The 24,807-nt window shown below is 38.9% G+C and overlaps 1 protein-coding gene across 50 annotated transcripts in view; it reads left to right on the top strand.

Moving 5' to 3' along the window:
* Nucleotides 1–24,807, top strand: part of LOC137647080 (calponin homology domain-containing protein DDB_G0272472-like) — a 216,226-nt gene that overhangs the window by 129,313 nt on the left and 62,106 nt on the right. For 34 of the 50 annotated variants that reach the window (XM_068380251.1, XM_068380280.1, XM_068380266.1 and 31 more), the window contains 7 exons: nucleotides 1,156–1,215; nucleotides 1,658–1,717; nucleotides 2,838–2,897; nucleotides 3,594–3,647; nucleotides 4,092–4,151; nucleotides 5,438–5,497; nucleotides 14,027–14,788. In XM_068380251.1, coding sequence (XP_068236352.1) covers nucleotides 1,156–1,215; nucleotides 1,658–1,717; nucleotides 2,838–2,897; nucleotides 3,594–3,647; nucleotides 4,092–4,151; nucleotides 5,438–5,497; nucleotides 14,027–14,788 — 1,116 coding nt within the window. The remainder of the gene's footprint in view (nucleotides 1–1,155; nucleotides 1,216–1,657; nucleotides 1,718–2,837; nucleotides 2,898–3,593; nucleotides 3,648–4,091; nucleotides 4,152–5,437; nucleotides 5,498–14,026; nucleotides 14,789–24,807) is intronic. The other 16 variants (XM_068380288.1, XM_068380283.1, XM_068380277.1 and 13 more) reach the window with 12 other exon arrangements.

The raw sequence follows: 24,807 nt of genomic DNA, 5'->3' as shown, positions 1-24,807 counted from the left end.
TCTGACAGGTTCTAGAGAACGTGAACCTGTGGGTCTCTCTTATACAAAAATAATTTGTGAATACACATTGATACACAGGCTTTAAAGTAAGGAAGACAATATGTCTTTAGTATTTCCTGGTGTATTAAATTTCCTGTTCTGACATGAATGGGAAACTGGGGTCCACAGTTCTTAACCCCACAAAAGGTTTTAGGCAATAAATATTTCTTAAAATGTTTTATCTCAAGGAGTGCGACTTGATCCTATTAAAACAAGTATTCTTTAGGGTTACTTCAAGTTCTATATACAGTACTTTTTTGTTGCTAGGCTAATTTACATTGCATTACATTGCATGTACCCAATGCTCACATGAGCAAGATGTCTGTGTATTTTATTTTTGAGGAAATTTTATGCTCTTACCCCCTTTAGTTATTGTTGGTCACTTTCTTAATGTGAAAATTGTAAATATTGTAAGTACTGTATAAAAGAGCAAAGAGAAATAAGAAAATACATGCAGTAACTACCACATGAAATCCAATACTGTGTAAGAACACTGATAACCCAGTCATCAGGAAATCTTAAGGTGAATTACTCTAAATGGGATACTAAAATAATTTCTGTAGTTTTCCCTGGAATATTTTCAAGAAAAAGTAAATGTATAGGTACTCAGGTCAGAAAGTGTTTACTAATGGGCTGGGCAGAAATTTGCAAGTATACAAAAAGTACTTTATAGCAATAAAACTAATTTTTTTCATTAACTCAAGTAGTTTAAACATGAAATGTAGATGTTCTCCTAGCCAAAAATTTCTTGTAGTTGAAACATGAAATGTAGGTGTTCTCTAGCCAAAATTTCTGTAATTGGAATTTTCAAAATTACAATCCGTAGGTCGAGAGTCTCACTCCTTAATGATAGAACAGCCAGAAATTACTTTATCTTAAATAATTAAACTATTGGATGAGAATATAGATTCTTAGAACCAAATTATTTTATAAATTACTTCTTGCCTATTACATTAACAGAAAATAACTAGTAATTTTCCTTTCATTTAGAAGTAGCCATGATACATTTTCTATTAAATTTAATCAAAAGGAAAGTCAAATAAAGGAACCTTTTTTTTATAAGAACAATAGACGCCCTGTAATGAGTTACCTTGACTCACTTCTGATATGTTGCAGCACTTGCCACAAAAGCCAAGTAGTCGGAGCAGCCAAAGCACCATCTCAGAAACACCTGAGGTATATACTTTTGATGATCTTTTTCTCAAGGTTGAGGTGTTATATATACTAAGATGCATCAACTTTGTGCAGTTTGGCTTTGAATCCTGAAGAGTTGTATGGCCTTGGGTATGACTTTTGCTTGTTACCCAATTGATATTTTTTTTTATCATGATATACTTAATTATCTGGAAGGGTGTGAAATCATAGTGGCATTACTGTTGCATCGAGGGCCTTTACTCTTGTTAGGTGATTTTAAGCCAAAATACCCAGTGAAAATGCTTATGCAATGTTCGGTTTGGTTATATTGCAGTTAGATCTCTGAATGAAATTCTCTTTTTCATGTTCAACTTCCTGAAATGTTGCATACCCTTACTTTAAAAGAAATGATGTTCTAGACTAGAGTTTGGATCATAGCATTTTATTTAGAAATTTGCCATAGCTCACTTCAAACTTATTTCAGGTTTTACCACAAAAGCCTGTTAACTGGAACAACAAGGGTACTGTCTTGGAAACACCCGAGGTATGAATTTTTTCACGATCTTTCGTATAAAAGGGAGATATTTCAAGTACTTTGTTATTTGAATTCTTTATAGATACTGAAATGCATTCCTATTCTAAAAGTAATCCTAACTGGTGTTTTCCATTGTACTGTACTCCCAGAAGATGGTTCGGTAGGGGATTACTGTACACTCACTTTATACCTTCCAAGGCACCCAGTAGATGATAGCAAAGGTCCCTTTGACCCCACCATCTCATGGGTAGTATAATTTTTTTTTCATCCATTTCAATTTTTATTCTTGTTTTAGCTCTCCACTTATTCAATCTTAACTTTTTCTAATGGTTACCTCTTAATCAAGGGAATGGGTTTGTCAGTTATTTTAGTACCTGCCATGCAAACTATTTGGTTGAAACTAAAAGGATAATGTGGGAAATTGTGTAAGTTATAAACTTTTTAATGATCTTTACTTGAGACTTTGAAAATTTTAGTGATCTTGGCCCAAGATGAACAGTTTAAAAAAATATATATATTCAATTTGGAAAACTTGTATTATTAACATAGATAATACTGCTTCAAATTGTGTTTTCTGCTGTATTTTAACTGAACACGTGTTTATCCCTTGTTGGTTTGCTCTATTATAATGTGGGGATAATTTATAGTTAATCATGACATTTTATTTTATAGGTCTATGTTACTTTTCCATGATTATCTGTGTTTAATTACCGATGACATTTTTCAGGGCTAAACACTGAAGCTTTTTTTTTCAACATTAATGATTCTACCTTGGAAACACCCAAAGTATAAAATTTGAGAATATCTTATCTTGACAACTTCTAAGACTTTCATGTTATAGATAATATTTCTTTGTTTGAAATTACTTTTTATGTAAAGAATGCACTATATGAAAGAAATTTTGCCTTAACTCTTGATATTTTTGTGGTCTTAAACAAGACAGTAGGAACAGATAACGACATATTCTTGGGGAAAAAGTTTGGCCGCAGATTATGAATTTAATAAAACTTAATTTTTGTATTTATTTATTCAGTTGCTTAATTTTGAATTTAAGTAGATAAATTACTGTTTGTACATCAATTTGGTTAAAGAAAATATTTACTCTTGAAACACTTTTGACATGTTTCAGAGCCCAGTACTCACGCCTATTGTTTACAACGTTGAGGATACTACCTTGGAAACACCTAAGGTATGAAATTTCAGAAATATTCCTCAAGGTTGAAGCATTTCATGAATTTTATATCTTTCTTTGAAAATACATTGGGCAAACCATCCCACAACCATGAAAATTCTTTATATAATAGCTAAATCTGGAAGTCTCTGTTGATAGGAAAGGTGTTCTGCCAGATTAAAATGGTCTTTGAAAAGGGAAAACTCCATTTTTGTGAAGGCAGGATTTGGTCCCTAAGGATCTCCCATGTAAGCTAGAAGAATTCCAGTGCGACGGGGTTTACCAAGAAATTATAGTCTTTCCTGTTCTAGGTTCAGTGCATCAATGCTCAAGCATGAACTTGGTGTATATAAGGGAGACCTTAAAGGTTCAGGCCCTCTAGAATCAGTCACAGATGGCAACACCACCTTGCCATTTTTTTCTTACCACCAAAAGCCAAAATTTTCTAATAATAGTAGATTATATCCCACTTAACTTGAGTCAAAAAGTGGCCTTGGGGACCACAATAACCTTCCAAATATGGGATTATCAGTTTTCAAAATTATATTTTTGTTATCATGAACTGTGCAGTACCCAAGGACCTTCTGTAAACTACAATGGGCCAATTATTGGTTAAATTTAATCAAAAGAAAAGTTGAGTAAAGTAACCCTTTTTCAAAGGAGTAATACACTTTCTTTTAAGGTTTACCTTGACTCATTTCTGATATGTTTCAGCCCCTGCCACAAAATCCTGGTTGTTGGAACAACCAAGGTACAGAAGTACCCAAGGTATATACTTTTTTATTACTTTTTTCAAAGTTTAGGCATTATATATACTAAGATGCCTTAAACTTTGTGTGTGTGTGGTTTGGCTTTGGATCCTGAAGAGTTGTGTGGCCTTGGGCATGGGTTTTGCTTGGTACCGTACCTGTGATTGTTAACTTGATTAATTGACTTATCTAGGGTGAGATCAGTTATCGTTGAATTGGTGTTACATTGAGAGCCATTACTCTTGTTAGGTGATTCTAAGCCAATGACCCTAATTAAACATTTTATGCAATGTTTGTTTTGCCTATCTAGCAGTTAGATTTCTGAATGAAACTATATTTTTCATATTCATTTCAACTTACTGAACTATAGCATGCTGTTACTTTAAAAGGAAAAAAGTTTTTGTGTTATGGATTGTAGTATTTATATCACAAAATTGCCATAGCTCACTCCAGACTATTTCAGGTCTTACCACAAAAGCCTGTTGGCTGGAACAAGAAGGGTACTGTCATGGAGGTACCCAAGGTATGAATTAATTTTACTATTTTTCCTTGAAATTTGAAATTTTCTATTTTTCCTTTTTTCAATTGTTTGCAGGAATTGAAGTCCATTTTTCTCCTAAAAAGATCATAGCGAGCCTTTTCCTTTGAACTTTCAGTAAATATTTCCATAGGATATTACACTCCTTGTGTACTTTTCAATGCACCCAGTAGATAATACCAAATGTATTCTACAGCATCCTATCTGCCACAGGATCTCTATGTGCATTAATTCTTTATAATTTTTTTATTTTCTTACTTTTTATCCATTCAATTGGTATTTCCTGCTTAGCTTCCAACTTCTTTACCCGTACCATGTTCTAACATTTGTTTGTTAATCAAGGAAAGTTGCCCGTTAAAACAATACAGTATGTTGTATGAACAATTAGGACAGTATAGAAATTTTTTAGGTTTACAGTAGAGTATACAGGTTTGTGTGATTTTGATAGGAAATATTTTAAAAGATTAAAATATTTGTAGTTGTCTTATTACAGGGATATCTCACCACCACAAACTCGACTCCCTGATATATCATCTATTAGAGATATTGGGTTTAATTTTTACCAAATAGTTAAAATGCAATAAAATATGTGTTTGGGAGTAATAACAAAGCTCATTCTGTATTTTAGACAGACATCCTGCTCCTTTATTTTGGAGGTTGGTGTAGATTTTTAATATAAACGTTGACTAGGATTATACGTCATGAATTTAGGGAGTTCAGTTGTATACTGAGATATTCAGTATTTTGATTGCATTAAATACCTGACTTTCTGAGACATACTATTTTTTAATTGTTTTACCATTTTTAGAAGGCAATGATGTAATTTGTCTCACAATGATTACCTTTCCCTAGAACTGATTTTCATTTTTGCTTTACCTACCTCTACTCCCTGTGGTATGGCATGTGGTACCTTCAAAAAGGAAAATAATTGTCATTAAGGTGGGGCTCTGCAACTATCTCCAAGTGACTGAATTAGATCACTTGGAGTATTTTATAAAATAATTAATGATAAAAGAGGTGTGCATTATTGCATTGATTAGAACCTTATACAGAACTTAGTTTTCTAAGGGTGTGAGAACAATCTATAATATTTGGGAATAATCTATAATATTTAAGGGTATAGGAACAATATGTAATTCTTCTGCTTTGCCCTAATCCTTTATAAAAGTAGTGTGAATAAATTAGACATATACTATTGTGAAAGTTCAATTTTCTATACTGTAATATGGTTGAGTAAAATTCTTGCTGTTTAACTTGCTGGAGTATTTCAGAACCCACCACGTAAGCCTATTGGTTGGAACTACCAGGGTACTGCTCTGGAAGTGCCTAAGGTATGAACTCTCCAATCGTCTTCGCACAAGTTTGAGGCATTTCTGGGGCTTATAGTTGGTTATTTTCTTTTTATTTTAAAGGGGTTCATTATATTGCTAACATTTTTATACTGTAATACAGTATTTCTGTATCTACTTCGTGGTTTTTCAGCTATCGTGGAGCCTTGGAACGGAACAACCACGATAGCCAAGGAATTACTGTATACAGTGCATACATGTGTATTTTTTTCATGTAGAACATGCTTGTGAAATATGAAGTCAATTATTAAGATAAAAGAAAGCAAAGCAAAATTCAAATTATATTTATAAGGATAGGAGGATAATAAAACAATGTTATTATGTTTACAATATTTGTAGAACTCGTTGACATAATTAAGGGTTAAAGTTGACCTGTATACTTTACTACGAATATATGAAGACTAAGGGATATGGTAGGTTGTGACTTCATTGAAACATTACAAGCTGACATTTGCTGATTTGTTAGCTTTTTCCGTATACACTGATTAATTATTGTTAGTCTGATGGTTTTGTTGGCCATTTTATGTGCACATTCCTCTTCTGTCATTTTTTTTCTATATGTCACTTACGAGAAACTTCTCATTTCCATTTAACTATCTTCTCTTATGACTATATCAATATAAAATTTCAGATAATTAATGTGATATTTTGACTTTGTTTTCCACATTTGAGTACGAGTAAAGTAAAAGTGTGTCCACATTTGAGCACGAGTAAAGTGAAAGTGTGACCTCAACACCAGCATAGAGAATGCTATTAAATAAGATCATATCCATCAGCTGTTAGTATGATTTGCATACAATAAAAAAAAGTTTTTGGGAACCTCTCCAGAATCTCCAGTGATTAGGTATCAGTACTCTTTTGATTGAGAAAATGAAATTTGTACAGTAGTTTGAGAATATTATTTCTTGATTTGTGGTTTGCTGGCTATGTTAATATCTTTTGGTAGTAAAATTTGGCTGTTTTTATAAGTAGCCTTTTGGGTCACATAGGTATGCTAGCTAGATGAAAGAGAAATGATCACCTTGAAAAGTGTTTACGTATTTACTTCTTTTGTCAAAGGAAACAAATGGATGTTTTCGTTATATTTCTGTATAACGTAAATTCCACTATTATTGACTAGTTTTATATCTTTCAACGGCTATTTATCGTGGAATTATTACGGAATAACAGTCACATATAAATATATAACATTTTTTTTTTACACAAATTGCTGTGCTTTACCGGACCTTATAATTATAAATTACAGAATATTTCTTGTGTCAATGAAATAAAAGGATATTTTTATTACATTTCTGTACAACGTAAACTTCGTTATTACTAAAAAGTAGTTTTATATCTTTTGACGGCTATTTATCGTGGAATTATAATAGAATAACATAATCACTTCAATGAATATAAAGTTTTTTTTCTACACAAAATCACAGTGCTTTACCATTATTTAGAGATAATAACATAATCACTTCAATGAATATAAAGTTTTTTTTTTTTTACACAAAATCACAGTGCTTTACCATTATTTTGAGATAATTACTACATAAAACTTTTTTTTTTCAAAATTATTCTATAACCACTTACCAATGAATGGAAGAACATTTCGGTTGTTTAGAGTGAAATACAATGGAGAATAAAGCAAACTTTGGAATTTTTTTTCTGTAATCAGCAGTAAAACAAATAAACATGAAACTGTAGCTTATTATAGGATAAATAAGCGAGTATATCCGATGATGACAAATCTCGTATGGAGCTCCAGTAACTAATCCACGGCCTCGTAGCGAAAGGGTTAAAGTATTTTAATCTAACTAAACCTAATAGAATATGAAACCATGTTTTATTAAACATAAGACTTACAGTACAGTATATATATTGCGTAATGCAGTTGTAATAATATTTGCGTGACTCATTATGTTAAGTTACCAACATATGAAATATGTGTTTAAGTATTCAATGACACATGTTTATTTATTGGCTCTTAAACATTTGAAAGTATATTTTGGTGAACCCCCAAATTTGTTTCTAGACTTGAGTGGGTCACTTAAAGGATTTGGCCTAAAGTGAGAGGTAAAAAATGGTGCTAGGTAAAGTTAAAGCAGTTACTGCTAGGCTGGACAAAACCTTGGGAAGTGGAGAAAAATAAGAAAAAGCAAACAATCTTATGGGTTGCTGAAGGTATTCTTTAGTAATTTTATTCATGTGTGTGCTTCGGTTCGAAAGTGTCCTGGTTTGACAACTGCTGTAAGTTTTATGTTTATAGAGAATTTGAATCAAGTCTTTGATGAGCTTATTTTTGGTTTAAGTGTGAGCTCTTAGTGGCTTTTAGTACACACATTGCATACTGTTTAGGAGTTTATTGTTGGATATTAAAGGTCATCTGTTTATGATGTTGATATAATTGATTTCTTTAATTTTTAGTCCTTATTTTGTAACTTCCAAAAATGTACAGTACATATATATCTGTTAATATGATAAAATACTTGGGAAATAAAGAAGAAGTAGTTAAGGAGAACAGTGCTGTGATAGAAGGGCAGAGCTTGGACGGCAGGCATCGTAAAGCAAAGATTTAGAATGTCTGTGCAACCTGCTGATATCCACATTCTTCCACCTGTGAGACAGCATTTTGTTTTGCTGTTTATTCTCTCATAAGTGTGGCCTGCTGGTGTCAATGTTACCCTAAGAAAGTTGGTTCCTTGTACATTGGTGTGCTCTGTCGGAGGTAGGAGTTTCCGTTACCATAGAATGTAAGGGAAACTGGTGTTGACTTTATTTTTTCTGTCAGTTTCTTGCAACTCAGAAAGGCGCTAAGAATGCATCACTTAGTTGAGCAATCTCTTCATAGATTTCCTGTAATTTCTCTCTGTTGCAGCGTCGTCACCAGTCTTGATAACACATTAGAAGGAAAAATTCAAGTTTGTCCCCCTCCTTTCTTTACTTCTTTGAGAACATCGTAGAGGACATCATTTGAGAATCCCAGGATACCAATCTATAGGAGTTGCATGTGCATGATTCTTACGATTTTTTTCCCTGTGTGTTCCAAGAACATACTGGCAGTCGGAATGAGGGGTTCTGCCCTTCTTTTTTCCCTCCTTTTTTCCCTCTCGTGCTGGTCTGAAAGCAGTCTCCATAAGAATTCACGCACATAGGGAGTCCATGCGTATGATGCATTCCATGCACAAGGCATATACTGTACATGTACTATATTGAGACTTAACTACTTTCCACATGTACTCAAGACCCATGCGCACAGCCTCTATTTACGGTTTTTACCTTACTGCCCTTCATGGACACCAGTTTCCACACACATAGTCTCTACATTTCTGAATTTTATGAGTACAGGCTCTATGTATGGTAACTCCACACTGCTTCTCATGTATACGCATGCAAGGACTCTCTCATGTACCTGCAAGCTTTCCATGCTGCAATCCTCCACACACACTAATTTACTAATATCATGAACAGAATCTTCTATTCCCACGATCTTCCACGTTGCACGATGGTTTTCACACAGAATCATCTAGGCCCATGATCATTCACAAGCACAATCACCTGCACAAAATTATCCTTATTACCCCAGGTGTTAATGTTGCCATCCAGTCTCACTTGTGACTGAGGGCTTGCTCCTTGATTAGGAATAGGTCAATGGCCATCTTCCTTTTCCCTTTTTCATAGTGTTTCTGGAATCTTCCATATAAACAATAGAAGACCGCAGAAAATCATTCGATGAAGAAACATGCAGTACGTGGTTTTAACTTTTATCTCTTGGGAGAGACAGTGTAGTGCCAAGAAAATTTTCCTAAGAGGAGACATCACAATATGGTTTTGCCTCATTCGTGAGGCGAGTTACTACAGTATTTATCGGAAATGTTCCCATCCCTGAGTATACGTGTTAGCACAGGTGCTCACACATCCTCTACTTGTGCTATGTTTTTTACGAGGATGAGCCTGCCTTAGAATGTAGAGCTCTGTCTTCTTTCCATTTCCTGGACATCTCTTTTAGGAGAGAGAGAGAAGCAGTATGTGGCTGAAATAAACATCAGTAAACATCGCTCTTGCACCTGGGTTTGGCTTTGTTCAAAATGCAACTTCACCTATAGAAGAATATGTCATCTAGATTTCCCATCTACGTAGCTGCGTATCACCAATGATCTTTCTGTTTTCACAAGTTTGGTACTTACCAGAAGGAGCAGTATGTACAGTACCAGGAAGAGAGGTATATACCAACTTTGAATCTAGCTCTGAATGATACTTGATATGGGTGCTTTTGTTCCTATTATCGGAGCCCAGTCTCGTGTGAGACTGAATTTTAGAGCCCTCAGTCGGGATGCAGGATGCCACCCTCTTTCCTGTCCTCCTTCTGACAGTTCCCTAGTGACGTCTGGATCAGGACTGATCTGAATACTAATGATCATCAAGACTACATTGCGTACGAGCTATCATCAGCAAGACTTCTGACCAACAACAGGGCTTCTCACAATGGGCCTACTTGCTGCTCAGTGCCACGCTCTTACGTTGACCCTTCAGGAACTGAGGCAACTACTGTAGTGCTTCCCAACTGGAAAGGTTAGTCTGAGCTGCCAAGCTGACAGACGAGACACCGGAGCTCCTAAAAGAATAAACCACCTATGAAGACCATTCCTTCAAAAATGAGAATTTATGTGACCTTGTCCCATGAACACGTGGGAGGGCCGTTGCTGTACATCAGTCTCCAACCCAACGTGGGGAGGTGGGTCGGTACGAGGTACAGTGTTTACGCTCCTTCCTCAAGTACTCAGTCTGTTATGAGAACTTTTACGCACATCATTGGTCAAGGTGATGGCCGGTGCCCTTATCCTCTCCCTCTTCAGAGTTCATGAGGATGAATGCCCTGTGACATCCTCTCTTGAGGAAGAGGAGGAGCTTGAGTTTCATGAAACATTGCATAGGAGAAACATTGCTGTAACAAAATCTAACACCACAAGATGTTTATGTAGGGGTTGTAGAACCTCGTGCTTCTGCTGCAAGTGTTGCTTGCGAGACCAAACACAAGCTTTGCCAGTCTTTACATTGTAACCACTCATTTCCCTCTCCTGCACCGGGAAATTCTCGTAACGCTTCAGTGATGCTAAGCAAAGAATGTTGAGAGAACTATCGGTACGTTTTGTGAGCGTTTTTACTTGGGAATTCAGTCCTAGTAAGTTTTCTCAAAAACAAGGCGGTTTTGTATCTGGAAGTTTCCTTACCAGAAAATACTTTTTGGTATGGGGTTTAGGTGTCCATATTCCTGCCTTCACTGCTCAGTTTTGTATGGAACCGATCATTTGCACCCCATACAGGATGATAAGTACTACCCTCTCTTTTTTCCCTCTTCGGGAAGTTCCAAAGACGACAACTGGACCCAGCCTTCCATATCACCATGTGTCTTGATGTGCTCTGTCTCTACTTGAATGGCCCCTGCGCAAATCATTTGGATTGTTCTTTTGTGGGTGTTCTTGCACTCACAACTAGATGCTGCTTTCTGGTTGGGCATTGGTTATTGATTGGCATTTCTATGCCTCTCAAGGGTTTGAGGGCTTATTTTGGGCTGCCATAGTCAGATCTTGCCAGTTTGACCTTGGATTGAGTAAACGATTAGATATGTGGATATGATAACACTCTTGATTCCAGCCAGTCTAACTAGACCATGCACTCTCAAGTCAGTAAAGGTTCTTGTTCCAGTATGACCTCTTTAAAGGATTAGTAAGAAACACCGGCTCACCTTCTTGGCCATGGAGTCTTTGGCTGGGCACCCTCCAAGCTGTCTTGTGGATTGACCGTTGGTCAGGAATAGGATGTATTTCATAATAACTTTAGAGAAGTACAGGAATCTTGTGCTATCTCTTGGGAAGGCAGTTGCCATTTGGTACACCGGTCAGCAAATCGGTGATCTAGTTGGGTTTTGAAGAATAGGGATACAGTATTTGTTTCCTGAAACATGTCTGTGCTGGCAGGCACGTCTCTCCCAATGAGGAGTCGTGCGGGCAGCAGTTGGGAAGTGGAGAGCTGCTTTGCAGGACTCCATGATCCATTGCTGAGTGTCTTTCAAGGTTTTCTGTGGCCATGCAACCTTCTCTAGATCCCAATCAGGACTGGCTGCATCCGCATCCATTCGAAGGGATACTATACGTGCACAGTCCTTATAAGGTCCCCAGCCTGATCAGTTCAGGCATGGAAGTAGAGTGGGTACACTGATGTTGGAGTTCTTCCTCTCCTGCTGTCAATGGTAGAGAGACCTATCTCCTGCTATTGGGCAACCTGGCTCTGACAAGGCTGCGAGTCTTCGTAATGAGGAGGGGTACTTGCTATCTCTTCTGGAACACCCTTATCTCGCAGACAGATGGTGTTCTTGAACGATCTTATATCACCAAAAGCCCTGGCTTTTCTGGCACAGTTGAAATGGATGTTGGAGAAGAATGCACTTAAAATCATTCAGGACCCGTATCCCTTCTTCTATAGTCAACTCATCCTGGAGGAGAAGTCAACTAGGTTGGGGATGTAGACCAGTCACCATTGTATTGTAATAGTTCATAGGCTGTGGCAAGGTATAGCAAGCAGGCTTACTATTGAGTTAACGACCCTGATGCCATCTAACCCACAACTAAGGAAATGGCCCCAGGAGCATTATTATATTGTTCCTGGGGTAGCGGCTCTAGTAATTGTGTAGCCATCCCAGGTCCCATACAGGACAAGAAGCATCTTGTCTTGGTAATGTGTTTGGTATAAGCCTAGAGGAGAGGTAGAATGACTGGCTCTTCTACTGCATCTTTCTTTCTCCTTTCTGTACTTGGAGATGAAGTATTCATACCATTACATGCTGGATCTGGCATTGATGCTGGTAAGCTACGTTTCAGAGCACCATTCTTACTAGATTAGATCTGTAAAAATTAGGTCTCCCCCATCCTCCCTTTACGAGGGGATGATGGTGCATTGAATACCTAACCATTGGCCATTGTGTGCCAGGTATTTCATTCCAGACGCATCTCCTTTAGGGCAGAAATTTTCCTTTATCGACTAACTACCTGGTACTTAACCAATTACTGATCAGGTCCTGTCAGGTTAATTATCCCTATGATAGGCTGATAAGAGGCTGCTAGAGTCATTTCCCTCGCTCTTATATGGGACCTGAATAAGTGAGCCTTTATTTTGAAATAAAAAAGGTTTGTACAGCATAGGCATAGGAACAAATGACAAATTTTAAAATTAATTTGTATTTTTATTAGCCATACAAATCTTGGTCCTTTAAATCAAACTTCCCATCTCAGCCACCCCTCTCAGTCATGAGTCAAAGGTCAAAAGTGAAGAATCAATGACAGCAGACTGGGTGGAGCTACCTCACTTTCACTCAACACCTTTCATTAACTACCTCGTTAACAATTTCAATGTCCGTTTCAGCTCCCCTGAGGATATTTCCTATTTTATAGGACTCTGGTTGGGTTTAGAATATTTTTCTCCTATCTGGTCTTTGGTAGCTCACACTCCTCGTAACCCTGTGGTCTATTAAATTACTTATCCCTGACCTGATGTTAATCTCTGACACTCGTTCAATTATCTCCGTACATATGATTTTTCATAATTATATCATTTGCATTCAGGTTATTTCAAACTAAATCATCTCATACTTAATAGATGGTATGAACTTTATTCTAAAAGTCTTGCCTTTTGTTTCACAAGTCTCAATATCACACAGTATTCTAGAAGTTTCATACCAGCTGTGATAACTTGTGGAATTAATCTTTCCAATAAAATATTTTAATCATTTAATCAGTGGAACTTGAGAAGTTGAAAATTGGTGCAAATACTTTTATGTTGATCAGGTTGACACGAGTCTCATTTCATTGTTTATTTGTTACTTAACTGTCCAAAATTGTATTCTGGTTTTTCTTTAATAAATTTATTTTCCCTTTTTTGTACTGGACTGATTTCTTTGTGGGGGGGAGCCCCTTGGGCTTGTAGCATTTTGGTTTTCCAACTTTATGATAATGTTGAGGGGGTTGTTAGTTTGTATATATTTTATATAAATGCTGATGAAAAGAATAGTCTTCCATACTTCCATCTATATTTTCTCCAAGAAACTTTGGTTCACAACCTTTTTATTCAATAAGTGTTTTCAGAATCTGTGAACATAATAAATATCCTGAAAGGCACACGGCATACAACTGCAGGACTCAAAACAAAAGGATGTGAAATGTTCACCACTTGCCTTGTAAAAGTTATTTCTTGAGTTGAGGAAGAAGTTAGACTTAATGTTTGTATCTGAATACAGTAATTCCATAACTTGAAATGTTTTGTTATAATAATGCCCTTTTATTATTCTTTTTGCCTTACATTTGCACCTTCTCAACGCCTCTGTACATTGCATTGAGTGAATTTGATATTATAACATGACAATTGCTTCAACACATCTCTACAATACATTGAACAAGTTTTATGTTGTTTTCTAGTGTCATCGTAATTCTAGCAGATTTCATTGAAGAGTAACCATTTTTCTTTTTTCTCTTGCAGGCTTCACCGGTAAAGGTAAACGGAACTGTGCATGCTGGTCCCGAGAAAATGGAAGAAAATAGTAGTGATATCGAAATCGTTGAGGTGTCACCGGTATCTAAAAAGTCCAATTCTTTAGGTTCTGGAAATAGGATACCTTCGTATTCAAGAACAGAAATACGCCGAATAGTTCGGAATGTTTCACAATCCTCTATCCGTAGATTTTTAGGGAATGATAAAAAGGAATCTATTAATGTCATTCCCATAAAAAAAGAAGTGAAATTGGAAAAAATAGAAAATGATAAAGATGACAGTGACTCTTTAAAACAAAAACAGGCATCGGTAGTAAAAAAAGAAAAAACATTAAAAGTAAAAAAGGAAAAGTCATTATTAGTAAAACAAGAGCGGAATTCTGTAGAAGTTGATAAAAGTGATACAGATAAGAAAAAAAGTGATGATTATATTGAAAAGAAAAAAATTGAAGAGGATAGGAAGAAACTTGAAGAGGAGAAGAAGAAAATTGAAGAGGAAAAGAAAAAGTTAGAAAAAGAAAAGAAAATGCTAGAAGAAAAGAGGAAAGAAAATATAGAAAAAAAGAAAGAAAATATAGAAATCTTAGATAAAAACTGTAAGAGCAGAGAAGAAAATGGTCAAACTAAAGAAGGAAAGAGTGAAGTTCAAGAAAAAACAAAAACTGAAAACATGAACACAATAGAGATTGATACAACAGAGAAGTTAATCGATGACGAAAATAGTGAAACTAGTATAGCCTGTGTTGAAGGTGTAAGTATATACTATGAGTGTGTTCATTTGTTATGTTAGTGTAATTCTAACTTATTTTAAACCCGTGTAATTTTAGCTTATTTGAAATGCTTTTACAGTATCTTCGAGGAGGTTTGTCTTATATTAAAGTTATTGTATTTGTCTGCATATGAAACTTTAAAGAGCATGACAAGGACCACCCGGCTACCAAGAGAGATGAGTTGATTCTGACTTTGCTGTACATATTCCTTTTGAATTGATATTTGTACTTGGAATCAAAATCAACTTATCTCCACCTTAATAGCCTATTAGTAAGTACAGTACTGTATGTAGTATATGACAGTTTAAGGTAGTTTTGTCACTAACAAATTTTAAGCCACAAATAGCTTTGAGCATTAAATTCACTTACACATATTTCATCAAATAACGTTGCTACATGGCAGGAACTCTTTTCGTAGTATGTCTTTTCCATTTTTCCTTACGGTAATTGTTTTTACTCTCAAGTGAATGTATCCAGTAATCTTGTTTTCAAATAAGGGCACGAGTAACACACAACATATGAGTTAGGTCAAATATTATACAGTACTGTGCACTCATTCCTGTATACACTGTACATAAATAAATGTATTCATTCTTACACGGATACAAACTTAGTGTCATTTCTAGTGTACATGGATAAGTGTATTTATTTCTAGCGGATACAAACTTATGTGTCATTTGAGTCGACTCTTATGTTGATTTTCTACAACCGGACGAAAAGAAAAAGAGGTTCAATTATTAACTTAAAGGTTATTTAACAACTCCACTGCTGGGCAGCATTACGTACTGCTGTGAGCTGTGATGCAAGCTCCATTCTTCTTCTGGTTGTCCTACCATTAAGAGGTTACCTCTTCTACTATACGATCATGACTACACTTCACATTGAATTACCTTTATAGTCATTTTATGCTTTTTAAATATTTATCTTAGCCGGTGAATATATAATAGCTGCTACTCAGCGGCTCGACAGAAAACACACTCAAAAACTCGCGAGCGATCGCTATAAAGGTTGCGGGTGTGACCACCAGCGCCAGCTATCGGCCAGATACCACTCTTGCATGTAAACAAACCCTTCAATTCTTCTCTGTCGACGTTGACGACAAGACGTATCATTACTCGCTGTAGAACCTGGAGTTTTCTCAACATATTTGGTGAAGTACTTCATTTTGGTTTGAGCTTTCGCAGTACAGGTGTTTTATCTTCAACTTAAATCTTGAACTCGTTTTTGGATAGATTTAATTTTTGATGACTTTGGATTGTTTTTTGGACTTACCTTGACTTTTAAATGGCCGACCCTTCCCTTAGTACGGAAGTGTGTTTAGGCTTTTAGCAATATCTTATCACGTTATAAATTAATTATAGATTTTCCTCTATATATTTTATATCTCACCCGCCTTTATTAGGCCTCTTCGATTAGCTTTCCATTTATAATAAACATCAAGATAAATTTTAATGATTTGTTTATATGCGACCTTTCCTGAGAGTAGGCGGTCCTAACTTGGAAACCGAAGTTAAACAACGTTGAGCCCTTTCAATCGTAAATAACGTTTACAGAGCTAATGATTTAAAACTTATTAAATGAATATTTTTTTTAGTAGATATTTTATGAAAGATTTTCTTTGAATAGTCTTCCTACTGTTTCAAAGATGAACTAACGTTTAGTTTATTCATGCTACGCAGTTTGCGCTCTATCGTTACGATAGAGAGAGAGAGTATCACGGTTTCACTTTGCAGAAAGAGTAAATCGATTCTGACGTTTTGTTCATTCTTCTTTCAAAGCTTAAATGTTTTAAATTCTATTTTAAAGGAACTTTTTAATTGAAAAACCTTTCAGTTTTTTCCTTTGGTCAAATAACCTGTTTTTTGACGAAACGTAAGTGGGCTCTTCTCTTCGGTGCGAAATCAAGAGAGAGAGAGAGAGAGAGAGAGATAGAGACGGAGGGAGAGAGAACGTTCCGATCTTTATCTCGTCCCAAGCGAGTAACGTTGTTCTCGAGTTACTCTCGTCCCTAGTCTCTGTACGGGGAGAAAGGATAAAACTTTTTTAGTTTTTTATTCTCGTCCCAAGGCACTGTACGGTGAGAGATTGAAAACGTAGTTTTTGAATGAACTAGTGTTTAGTCTCTTCCCCAGCCACTGATCTTTTTATCTTAAAATATGTTTACTGTTTTTTTGCTGGTATTAATGTGCTTACATTATACGACTGATTTCGCAATTATAACCTTTTGATGAGGGTAGAATTGCGTGCTTCAGGTAGAAATCAGTTTTATTCATACCTAATGTGAATTGTTAAAAAATTCGATTTCAGTGAAATAAGTGCAAAACAGAAAATCGTAGTGATAAAGTGATATTGCGCAAAGTGTTATCAGTGTTGCGACCGAGGGTTCGTCTGTTCGTGCCTGTCGTTTGCCTAGTCCGGGACCTCTTGCAAGCTCCCAAGCCCAGGGGAGAAGTAATGTCGTACGACTTATGGGTTCGAGAGGCCTTGATCAGCGAACAGACGTTCACTCTATGGTATCAGGCGTATCTCATCAAGATCACCCCTACCATAAGGCGAGAGAGACGATTTTCTCCTCGTTATCCGAAGGCTTTTCGCATAAGAAACCGTGGAACAAGGTTTCGAGGCCCTTTAAGCGAAAGTCAGTCCTTTCAGGACAGGTCCAGCGTCCTGGTTTTAACTATTAGGACAGCTCTGACCCTATGCAGTCATCAGAAGACTGCTCGCCGCCTAAACAAAAGCGTAACACAGACTCCGAGAGTCTTTTTGTAGGCAAGGTTTTGCAGTCACAGACGTTACCCTCGTCTCTTACCGCAACCATTCCCGTTGATCCTAAATGGGTTGTACGGCAAGACATGCAGAGTAAGCTTGCCTCCCTTATGGAAGACTATTCTGCCGATAAGTCCGTTGAGCCTAGCCGTTTATCTCATCGAGATCCTGGCCTTCAGCCACCCAAACGTTCCTTTGTGCGTCCTGTTGACGTTGGCGTAGCCAAGTCACGTCAGTCAGGTTGTTTAGAACCACACTCGATGCGGTCTCGTGTGGATTTTCAGCCGCATTTTTACGTCTGGCCACTTGCTGATGCTCCTGTTGACGTTCAGGACGGTCGCCAACCATCGGAGTTGACTTGTTTTGACGCTGAGCGTCAACCTCCGCATTCTAGAGTTGTTTTGACTGCTCAGACTAGGCGGTCAAAGCAGTCTCGAGTGGACGCTGTGCGTCCTCACGCACCTGTTGTTGTTGACAGTTCACAGACTGTCAAGCAGTTACATGACGTTGCGTCCTGGTCCGCTACTAATGCACCAGTGCGTGTGGACTCTGCTTGTAAAGCATTGCCACCACGGTAGGTCTCTCCCTTGCTTGAGACTCGGCTATTGTCGGACAAGGTTCCTTCAGATGAGGAAGTTGCTGTTCCCCCTCCTACTGATATTCCCTTGAGGACTCTGTCAGACGGAGAGGAGCCTAAAGCTGCTTAGCCCTCTATGGACTTTAAATAAATCTTACGGATTTTTAAGGATCTTTGTCCGGATCTTTTTGTAACTGCTGCTCCTCGTTCGCCTAAACGTCAGAGTTTACACTAGGCCTAGCTACTTCGAAGCCGTTGTTTCATAAGCTAGTGCTCTCTCGCTCTTCTAAGAGAGCTTTACGTTTGCTAGGCGACTGGTTTATCACCAGGAGGAGTTTGGGGGAGACAGCCTTTGCTTTCCCTACTTTTAAGCTGGCTTATAGAGCGAGAGTCTGATATGACACGAGAGAAGTTCTCGGCTTGGGAGTTCCTGCCTCTGCCCAGATAGACTTCTCAAACCTCATAGACTCTCCCTGGCGCCTGGCCATGAGACGCTCCAAGATTTTATGGTCGACTTCAGAGCTATTTTCGAGCGTTTGAAGTTTTGCTGTACAATTATGTCATGCATAAACAAGGCTTTCAGGGATGGCTCCTATGATCTGACAGCCACGTTCTCTCTGGCAGCCATGTTCACTACAGGAGTACGTAAGAGGCAAGTGCGCTCAATGTGTTCATTGTCAAGACAAACTTCACGATGAAGTCTATCAGGCTGTCTTGACAGCATTTATGGAAGGCGACTGGATGGTCTCTCTCGACATTCAGGAGGCATACTTCCACATTCCTATACACCCGGATTCCCAACCGTTTCTGAGGTTTGTTTACAGGAATGTGGGGTACCAACGAGCCCTGTGCTTTGGCCTCAGTCCTGCTCCTCTCGGGTTTACGAGGCTCATGAGGAATGTGGCAAAATCCCTCCATATATCGGGGATCCGAGCCTCCCTGTACTTGGACGACTGGCTTCTCAGAGCATCGTCCAGTCTTTGCTGTCTGCAGGATCTACATTGGACGTTGAGTCTGGCCAGGGAGTTGGGACTTTTGGTCAACCTAAAAGTCCCAACTGATCCCATCCCAGATTATTCTATATTTGGGGATGGAGATTCGCAGTCCAGCTTTTTTTTTTCGGGCTTTTCCGTCTGCCACCGAATAGAACAAGCCCTGCTCGAAGTCCAACTAATGCTGAAAAGAAAACGTTTGTTCAGTCAGGAGTTGGAACAGTCTCGTAGGGACTCTCTCATCCCTGGAGCAGTTTGTCTCACTAGGGAGACTACACCTTCTGCCTCTCCGGTTCCATCTAGCCTCTCACTGGAACTAGGACAAGACGTTAGAGACGGTATCATTCCCAGTCTCCGAACCAGTAAAGGCATGCCTGAAATGGTGGGACGGCAATATCAGTCTGAGAGAGGGACTATCCCTAGCAGTCAAGAACCCAAACCACGTGTTGTTCTCAGACGCGTCGGATGTGGGTTGGGGTGCGACCCTGGACGGTCGGGAATGCTCGGGTCTGTGGACCTCAAGTCAGAAGAGCATGCACATCAACGGCAAGGAGCTATTAGCAGTCCACTTGGCCTTGATGATATTCGAAAGCTTCTTCGAAACTAAGTGGTAGAGGTCAACTCAGACAACACCACAACTTTGGCGTACATCTCCAAGCAAGGAGGCACACACTCCTTCACGCTGCTCGAGATCGCAAGGGACCTTCTCTTATGGTCAAGAAATCGAGGCATCTCCCTGTTGACGAGATTCATCCAGGGGGACTTGAACGTCTTGGCAGACTGTCTCAGTCGGAGGGGTCAGGTGATACACACGGAATGGACCCTCCACAAGGACGTGGGCAAGAGTCTTTGGGCTACTTGGGGTCAACCCACCATAGACCTCTTTGCCTCCTCGTTGACCAAAAGGTTACCAATCTATTGCTCTCCAGTCCTAGATACAGAAGCAATCCACATAAACGCGTTTCTACTGGATTGGTCTCTTCTGGACTTATATGCATTCCCACCATTCAAGATAGTCAACAAGGTACTGCAGAAGTTCGCCTCTCACGAAGGGACAAGGTTGACGTTGGTTGCTACCCTCTGCCCCGCGAGAGAGTGGTTCACCGAGGTACTTCAATGGCTGGTAGACTTTCCAAGAAGTCTTCCTCTAAGGGTAGATCTGTTACGTCAGCCCCACGTAAAGAATGTCCATCAAAGCCTCCCCCGCTCTTCGTCTGACTTCCTTCAGTCTATCGAAAGACTCTCAAGATCTCGAGGCTTTTCGAAGGAGGCAGCCAGTGCGATTGCAAGAGCGAGGAGAGCTTCTACCATTAGAGTATACCAGTCGAAGTGGGAAGTCTTTTGAGACTGGTGCAAGTCAGCATCTGTGTCCTCGTCCAGTACCTCTGTAGCCCAAATCGCAGATTTTCTTTTACATCTGAGAAAGGTTCGCTCCCTTTCAGCTCCCACGATTAAGGGCTACAGGAGCATGTTGGCTTCGGTCTTTCGACATAGAGGCTTAGATCTTTCCAACAATAAAGATCTCCAAGATCTCCTTAAGTCTTTCGAGACCTCTAAGGAACGTCGTTTGGCAACTCCCGGATGGAACTTAGACGTGGTCATAAGGTTCCTCATGTCAGACAGGTTTGAGCCATTACATTCAGCCTCCCTGAAGGATCTCACCCTCAAGACACTTTTCCTAGTGTGCTTGGCTTCGGCTTAAAGGGTCAGTGAACTTCATGCCTTCAGTAAGAACATCGGTTTTTTTCTACAGAAAAAGCCACTTGTTCACTTCAACTTGGTTTCCTGGCCAAAAAATGAACTGCCTTCTCGTCCTTGGCCTAAATCTTTTGATATTCCTTGCTTATCAGAGATCGTAGGCAACGAACTGGAAAGAGTATTATGTCCTGTTAGAGCTCTTAAGTTCTATTTAGCTCGTACTAAGTCATTACGAGGTAAATCTGAGGCATTATGGTGCTCAGTTGAGAAACCATCATTGCCTATGTCAAAGAATGCTTTGTCATATTTATCAGATTTTTTAATACGAGAAGCTCATTCTCACTTGAATGAGAAAGACCGATGGTTGCTTAAGGTTAAGACGCACGAAGCTAGAACTATAGCAACCTCCGTGGCCTTCAAGCAAAATAAATCTCTGCAAAGTATTATGGACGCGACTTTTTGGAGAAGCAAGTCAGTGTTCGCGTCATTTTACTTAAAAGATGTCCAGACTCTTTACGAGGACTGCTACACACTGGGTCCATTCGTTGCAGCGAGTGCAGTAGTGGGTAAGGGTTCTACCACTACATTACCCTAATTCCAATATCCTTTTTAATCTGTCTCTTGAAATGTTTTTTGGGATGTACGGAAGGCTAAGAAGCCTTTCGCATCCTTGTTGATTTGGCGGGTGGTCAAAGTCATTTCTTGAGAGCGCCCAGATTAGGGGTTTGATGAGGTCCTGTTAGTATGGGTTGCAACCCTTTATACTTCAGCTCCTGGGAGTCTTTCAGCATCCTAAGAGGATCGCTGGGCTTCGTGAGGAAGACAGACTTACAAGGCAGAGTAATTGTCTAAGTCAACTTCCTTACCAGGTACCTATATATTTTGGTTTTGTTATATTGATAACTGTCAAAAACTCTTAGCTTATACGCTGTAAACTTAATTAACTCTGGTCTCTACCCACCGCCTTGGGTGTGAATCAGCTATTATATATTCACCGGCTAAGTTAAATATTTAAAAATGATATTTTAACTATAAAATAAATTTTTGAATATACTTACCCGGTGAATATATAAATTAAAGGCCCTCCCTTCCTCCCTAATAGAGACGCAGCGGGACGAGAAGAATTGAAGGGTTTGTTTACATGCAAGAGTGGTATCTGGCCGATAGTTGGCGCTGGTGGTCACACCCGCAACCTTCATAGCGATCGCTCGCGAGTTTTTGAGTGTGTTTTCTGTCGAGCCGCTGAGTAGCAGCTATTATATATTCACCGGGTAAGTATATTCAAAAATTTATTTTATAATTAAAATATAATTTTTGTAGTTTCCACTTATGCTTGATGTCTAGTGTTGCTAGTGTCATGCGGACTTGCCCTGTCCATGATGATTGCCCTTATGGCATCTTCATGAGTTGGGTTGAAGTTGATCTGCATCCTCTCTGCCCTTCATGCTGTGGCAAATGATGTTCTGTAGAATCTTCATGTGAGTATTGTAGGGAGTGGAAGTTCTCCCAATGGGAGAAAAATTGTTTCGGTTGAAAGAAATGAGCCAAAAGGGATCATTTCATTTCATTTCCTTGTCTTCTGCTCATAGAAAGAAACGTAAACTCTTTTCTTCAGCGGATATTGTCCACCCTGCTCTTCCATTTCTTAAACTCTCTGGGACTCCGGTTACTGAGGATGACAACCATGAATTATCTTTAATCATTGATGATAATTTTGTGAATGTGCTATTGTCCCATGGGCTGAATGATCACGAGTCACTCCCAATGCATGATCCAGTCCCAGTGTCCCTGATTACTCTGATTTGCACAGATCTCCTTCACCTCCCACTTGCATGCTAAGTGGTGAGCCCTTTAAATTCTTAAAGGTCACTCATGAATAGCATAGGCAAGGGACAGGGACAATACCCTAGCTAGCAGAACAGTGCCTAAGAGACTGACCATATATACATATGATCAGTGCCAAAACCCCCTCTCCACCCAAGCTAGAACCAGGGAGAACCAGGCAAGGGCTGCTGATGATTCAGCAGGTACATCTATAGGTTCCCTCAAACCCCCTGTCCTTACATAAAGTGAGGTTACAGATTCTACAAGAAACTATTGACCTTGAGCGAAATTCGAATCTCAGGTAGGAGAATGCTAGGCAGGAACGTTTCCATTAGGCCCCCACAAAGCGAACTTGAGCGAAATTCGAATCTCAGGTAGGAGAATGCTAGGCAGGAACGTTTCCATTAGGCCCCCACAAAGCGAACTTTCTGCGAGATGACTATTTGTTTCTTGAGGCATCACCCATGAAAGTGTCCAAAGTCTCCCTTGTACCCACACGTGAACGACACGTTCGTGAGTCAAGACTGCCATTTCCCCACGTACTAAATCTGCCCTGTTGGAAGATCCATATCTTTCCTTACTCTTTCGTACAAGTCCTGCTTTCCTTGTATGCCTGGGGGTCCTTGGCATTGCTCTCTTCCTAAGAATTTTCCGGGTTTGTCCCAGAATTTCCCTACCACATATGTTGACGTTGTTCAGACCACTTCTGTAGTGTCCACAACCATGGCTGAGGTTGTTAGACCAAACTGTCCAAGTTTTGTTGCATCTTCTCCCAAGCAAACTCCTTCTAGAGTTAATGTAACAACTGTTACTTCTCATGCGTTAATTCCACGCTTGCTAGCAACACATACCCTGGATAACAAGTCTGTATTCACTGCCATTCCTATGTGTGCTGATGTTACTGAATGCGTCACCATTCCAGAGAGTGAGGGTATCCTCCTGTGGAATGCACATGAAGCTTTTCATATCACAAAGATCACGGCCAGTTCTATTACTGTCCAACCACGTTAACGAATGGAACCTCCACATGGATATGTTCCTTCCTCAACTCGGAATGACTATCAGGTAGCTTCTACCTCTAGACCTCAATTATCTTGTTTGAATTCTAATTATCCAACAACCATTTGTCTTAACAATGACAAACCTGTTATTTTACCACATCATACGCAAACAAGTACTTTGCCTACAGTTCATAATACAGTACTTCAGATATTGCATGTTCTACAGAATGCAAAAGACATTCCTTATCAGATAATTCTTCTCTCAGGTTCAGTGTAGGAAAAGGGCCCTTGATCCTTTACGCCCTTTTCGTCAAGTGATACCCCCATCCACTCACGATAGAGTTCCTGCTGATAAATGCTGAAGACACGGTCCTTGTGAGATACACGCTAAATGACCATCCTTGTATAAATCATACTCATCTCACAGGTCGAGCTCTGTAAAAGAGTTTCCTGTTCCTCCCTCACAGACTGTTATTGGTAGAAATCCTTACCCGATGAGCAAATGCAATTCCTGCCAATCTTTCTCACTTTTCAAGCAATGTTGCGAGAGAGTAAGGATGTTCTAGGAAGAATAAAAACTATGGAGCTAATCTTAAGTGGAATTGCCTATTACCCTAATCAAGAACCAAATTGTTAGGAACATGCTCTGATTACTGTTGATGACTCTCCGGACTCCGTTGCACGTGCAGACCCCAACTTTGCTGATGTGGCCCCCCTTCAAGGTAGCGATGTCTGGGTTGGAAGCATCACTTACTTCCTTGTGGGCAGGTATTTAACCAACACTGTCATTGAAACAAACTTTTCATAATTGCAGAGTGCGAAACATAGATTGGATGTGGCACTTTCAAACCAGACCCTGGATGCTCTAGACCTGTTTAGAGCCAATGAATGTTTTAAAAGTATTGTCCCACACATCAGGGGTGGCAGACCGCAAAACTATTTTAAAATTATATAAAGCCTTAACTTTCTCAAAAATTAGTTTTAGGTGTGATTTATACTTCTCAGCCACCCCAAGCCAATTAAAGATATCATACTGGTATTAGATTGTCCACAGGAGTGTTTAGAACTTTGCTTATCCCAAGTCTTATTGATGCTGCAGAACTAACTTTAGACCTTTACTAAAAGTCTTCTATTGTTCGGTA

The sequence above is a fragment of the Palaemon carinicauda genome, chromosome 9 (genome assembly GCF_036898095.1).
Source record: "Palaemon carinicauda isolate YSFRI2023 chromosome 9, ASM3689809v2, whole genome shotgun sequence".
In the NCBI taxonomy this organism is placed as follows: Eukaryota; Metazoa; Arthropoda; class Malacostraca; order Decapoda; family Palaemonidae; genus Palaemon; species Palaemon carinicauda.
This window is presented reverse-complemented; position numbering and strand designations above follow the sequence as displayed.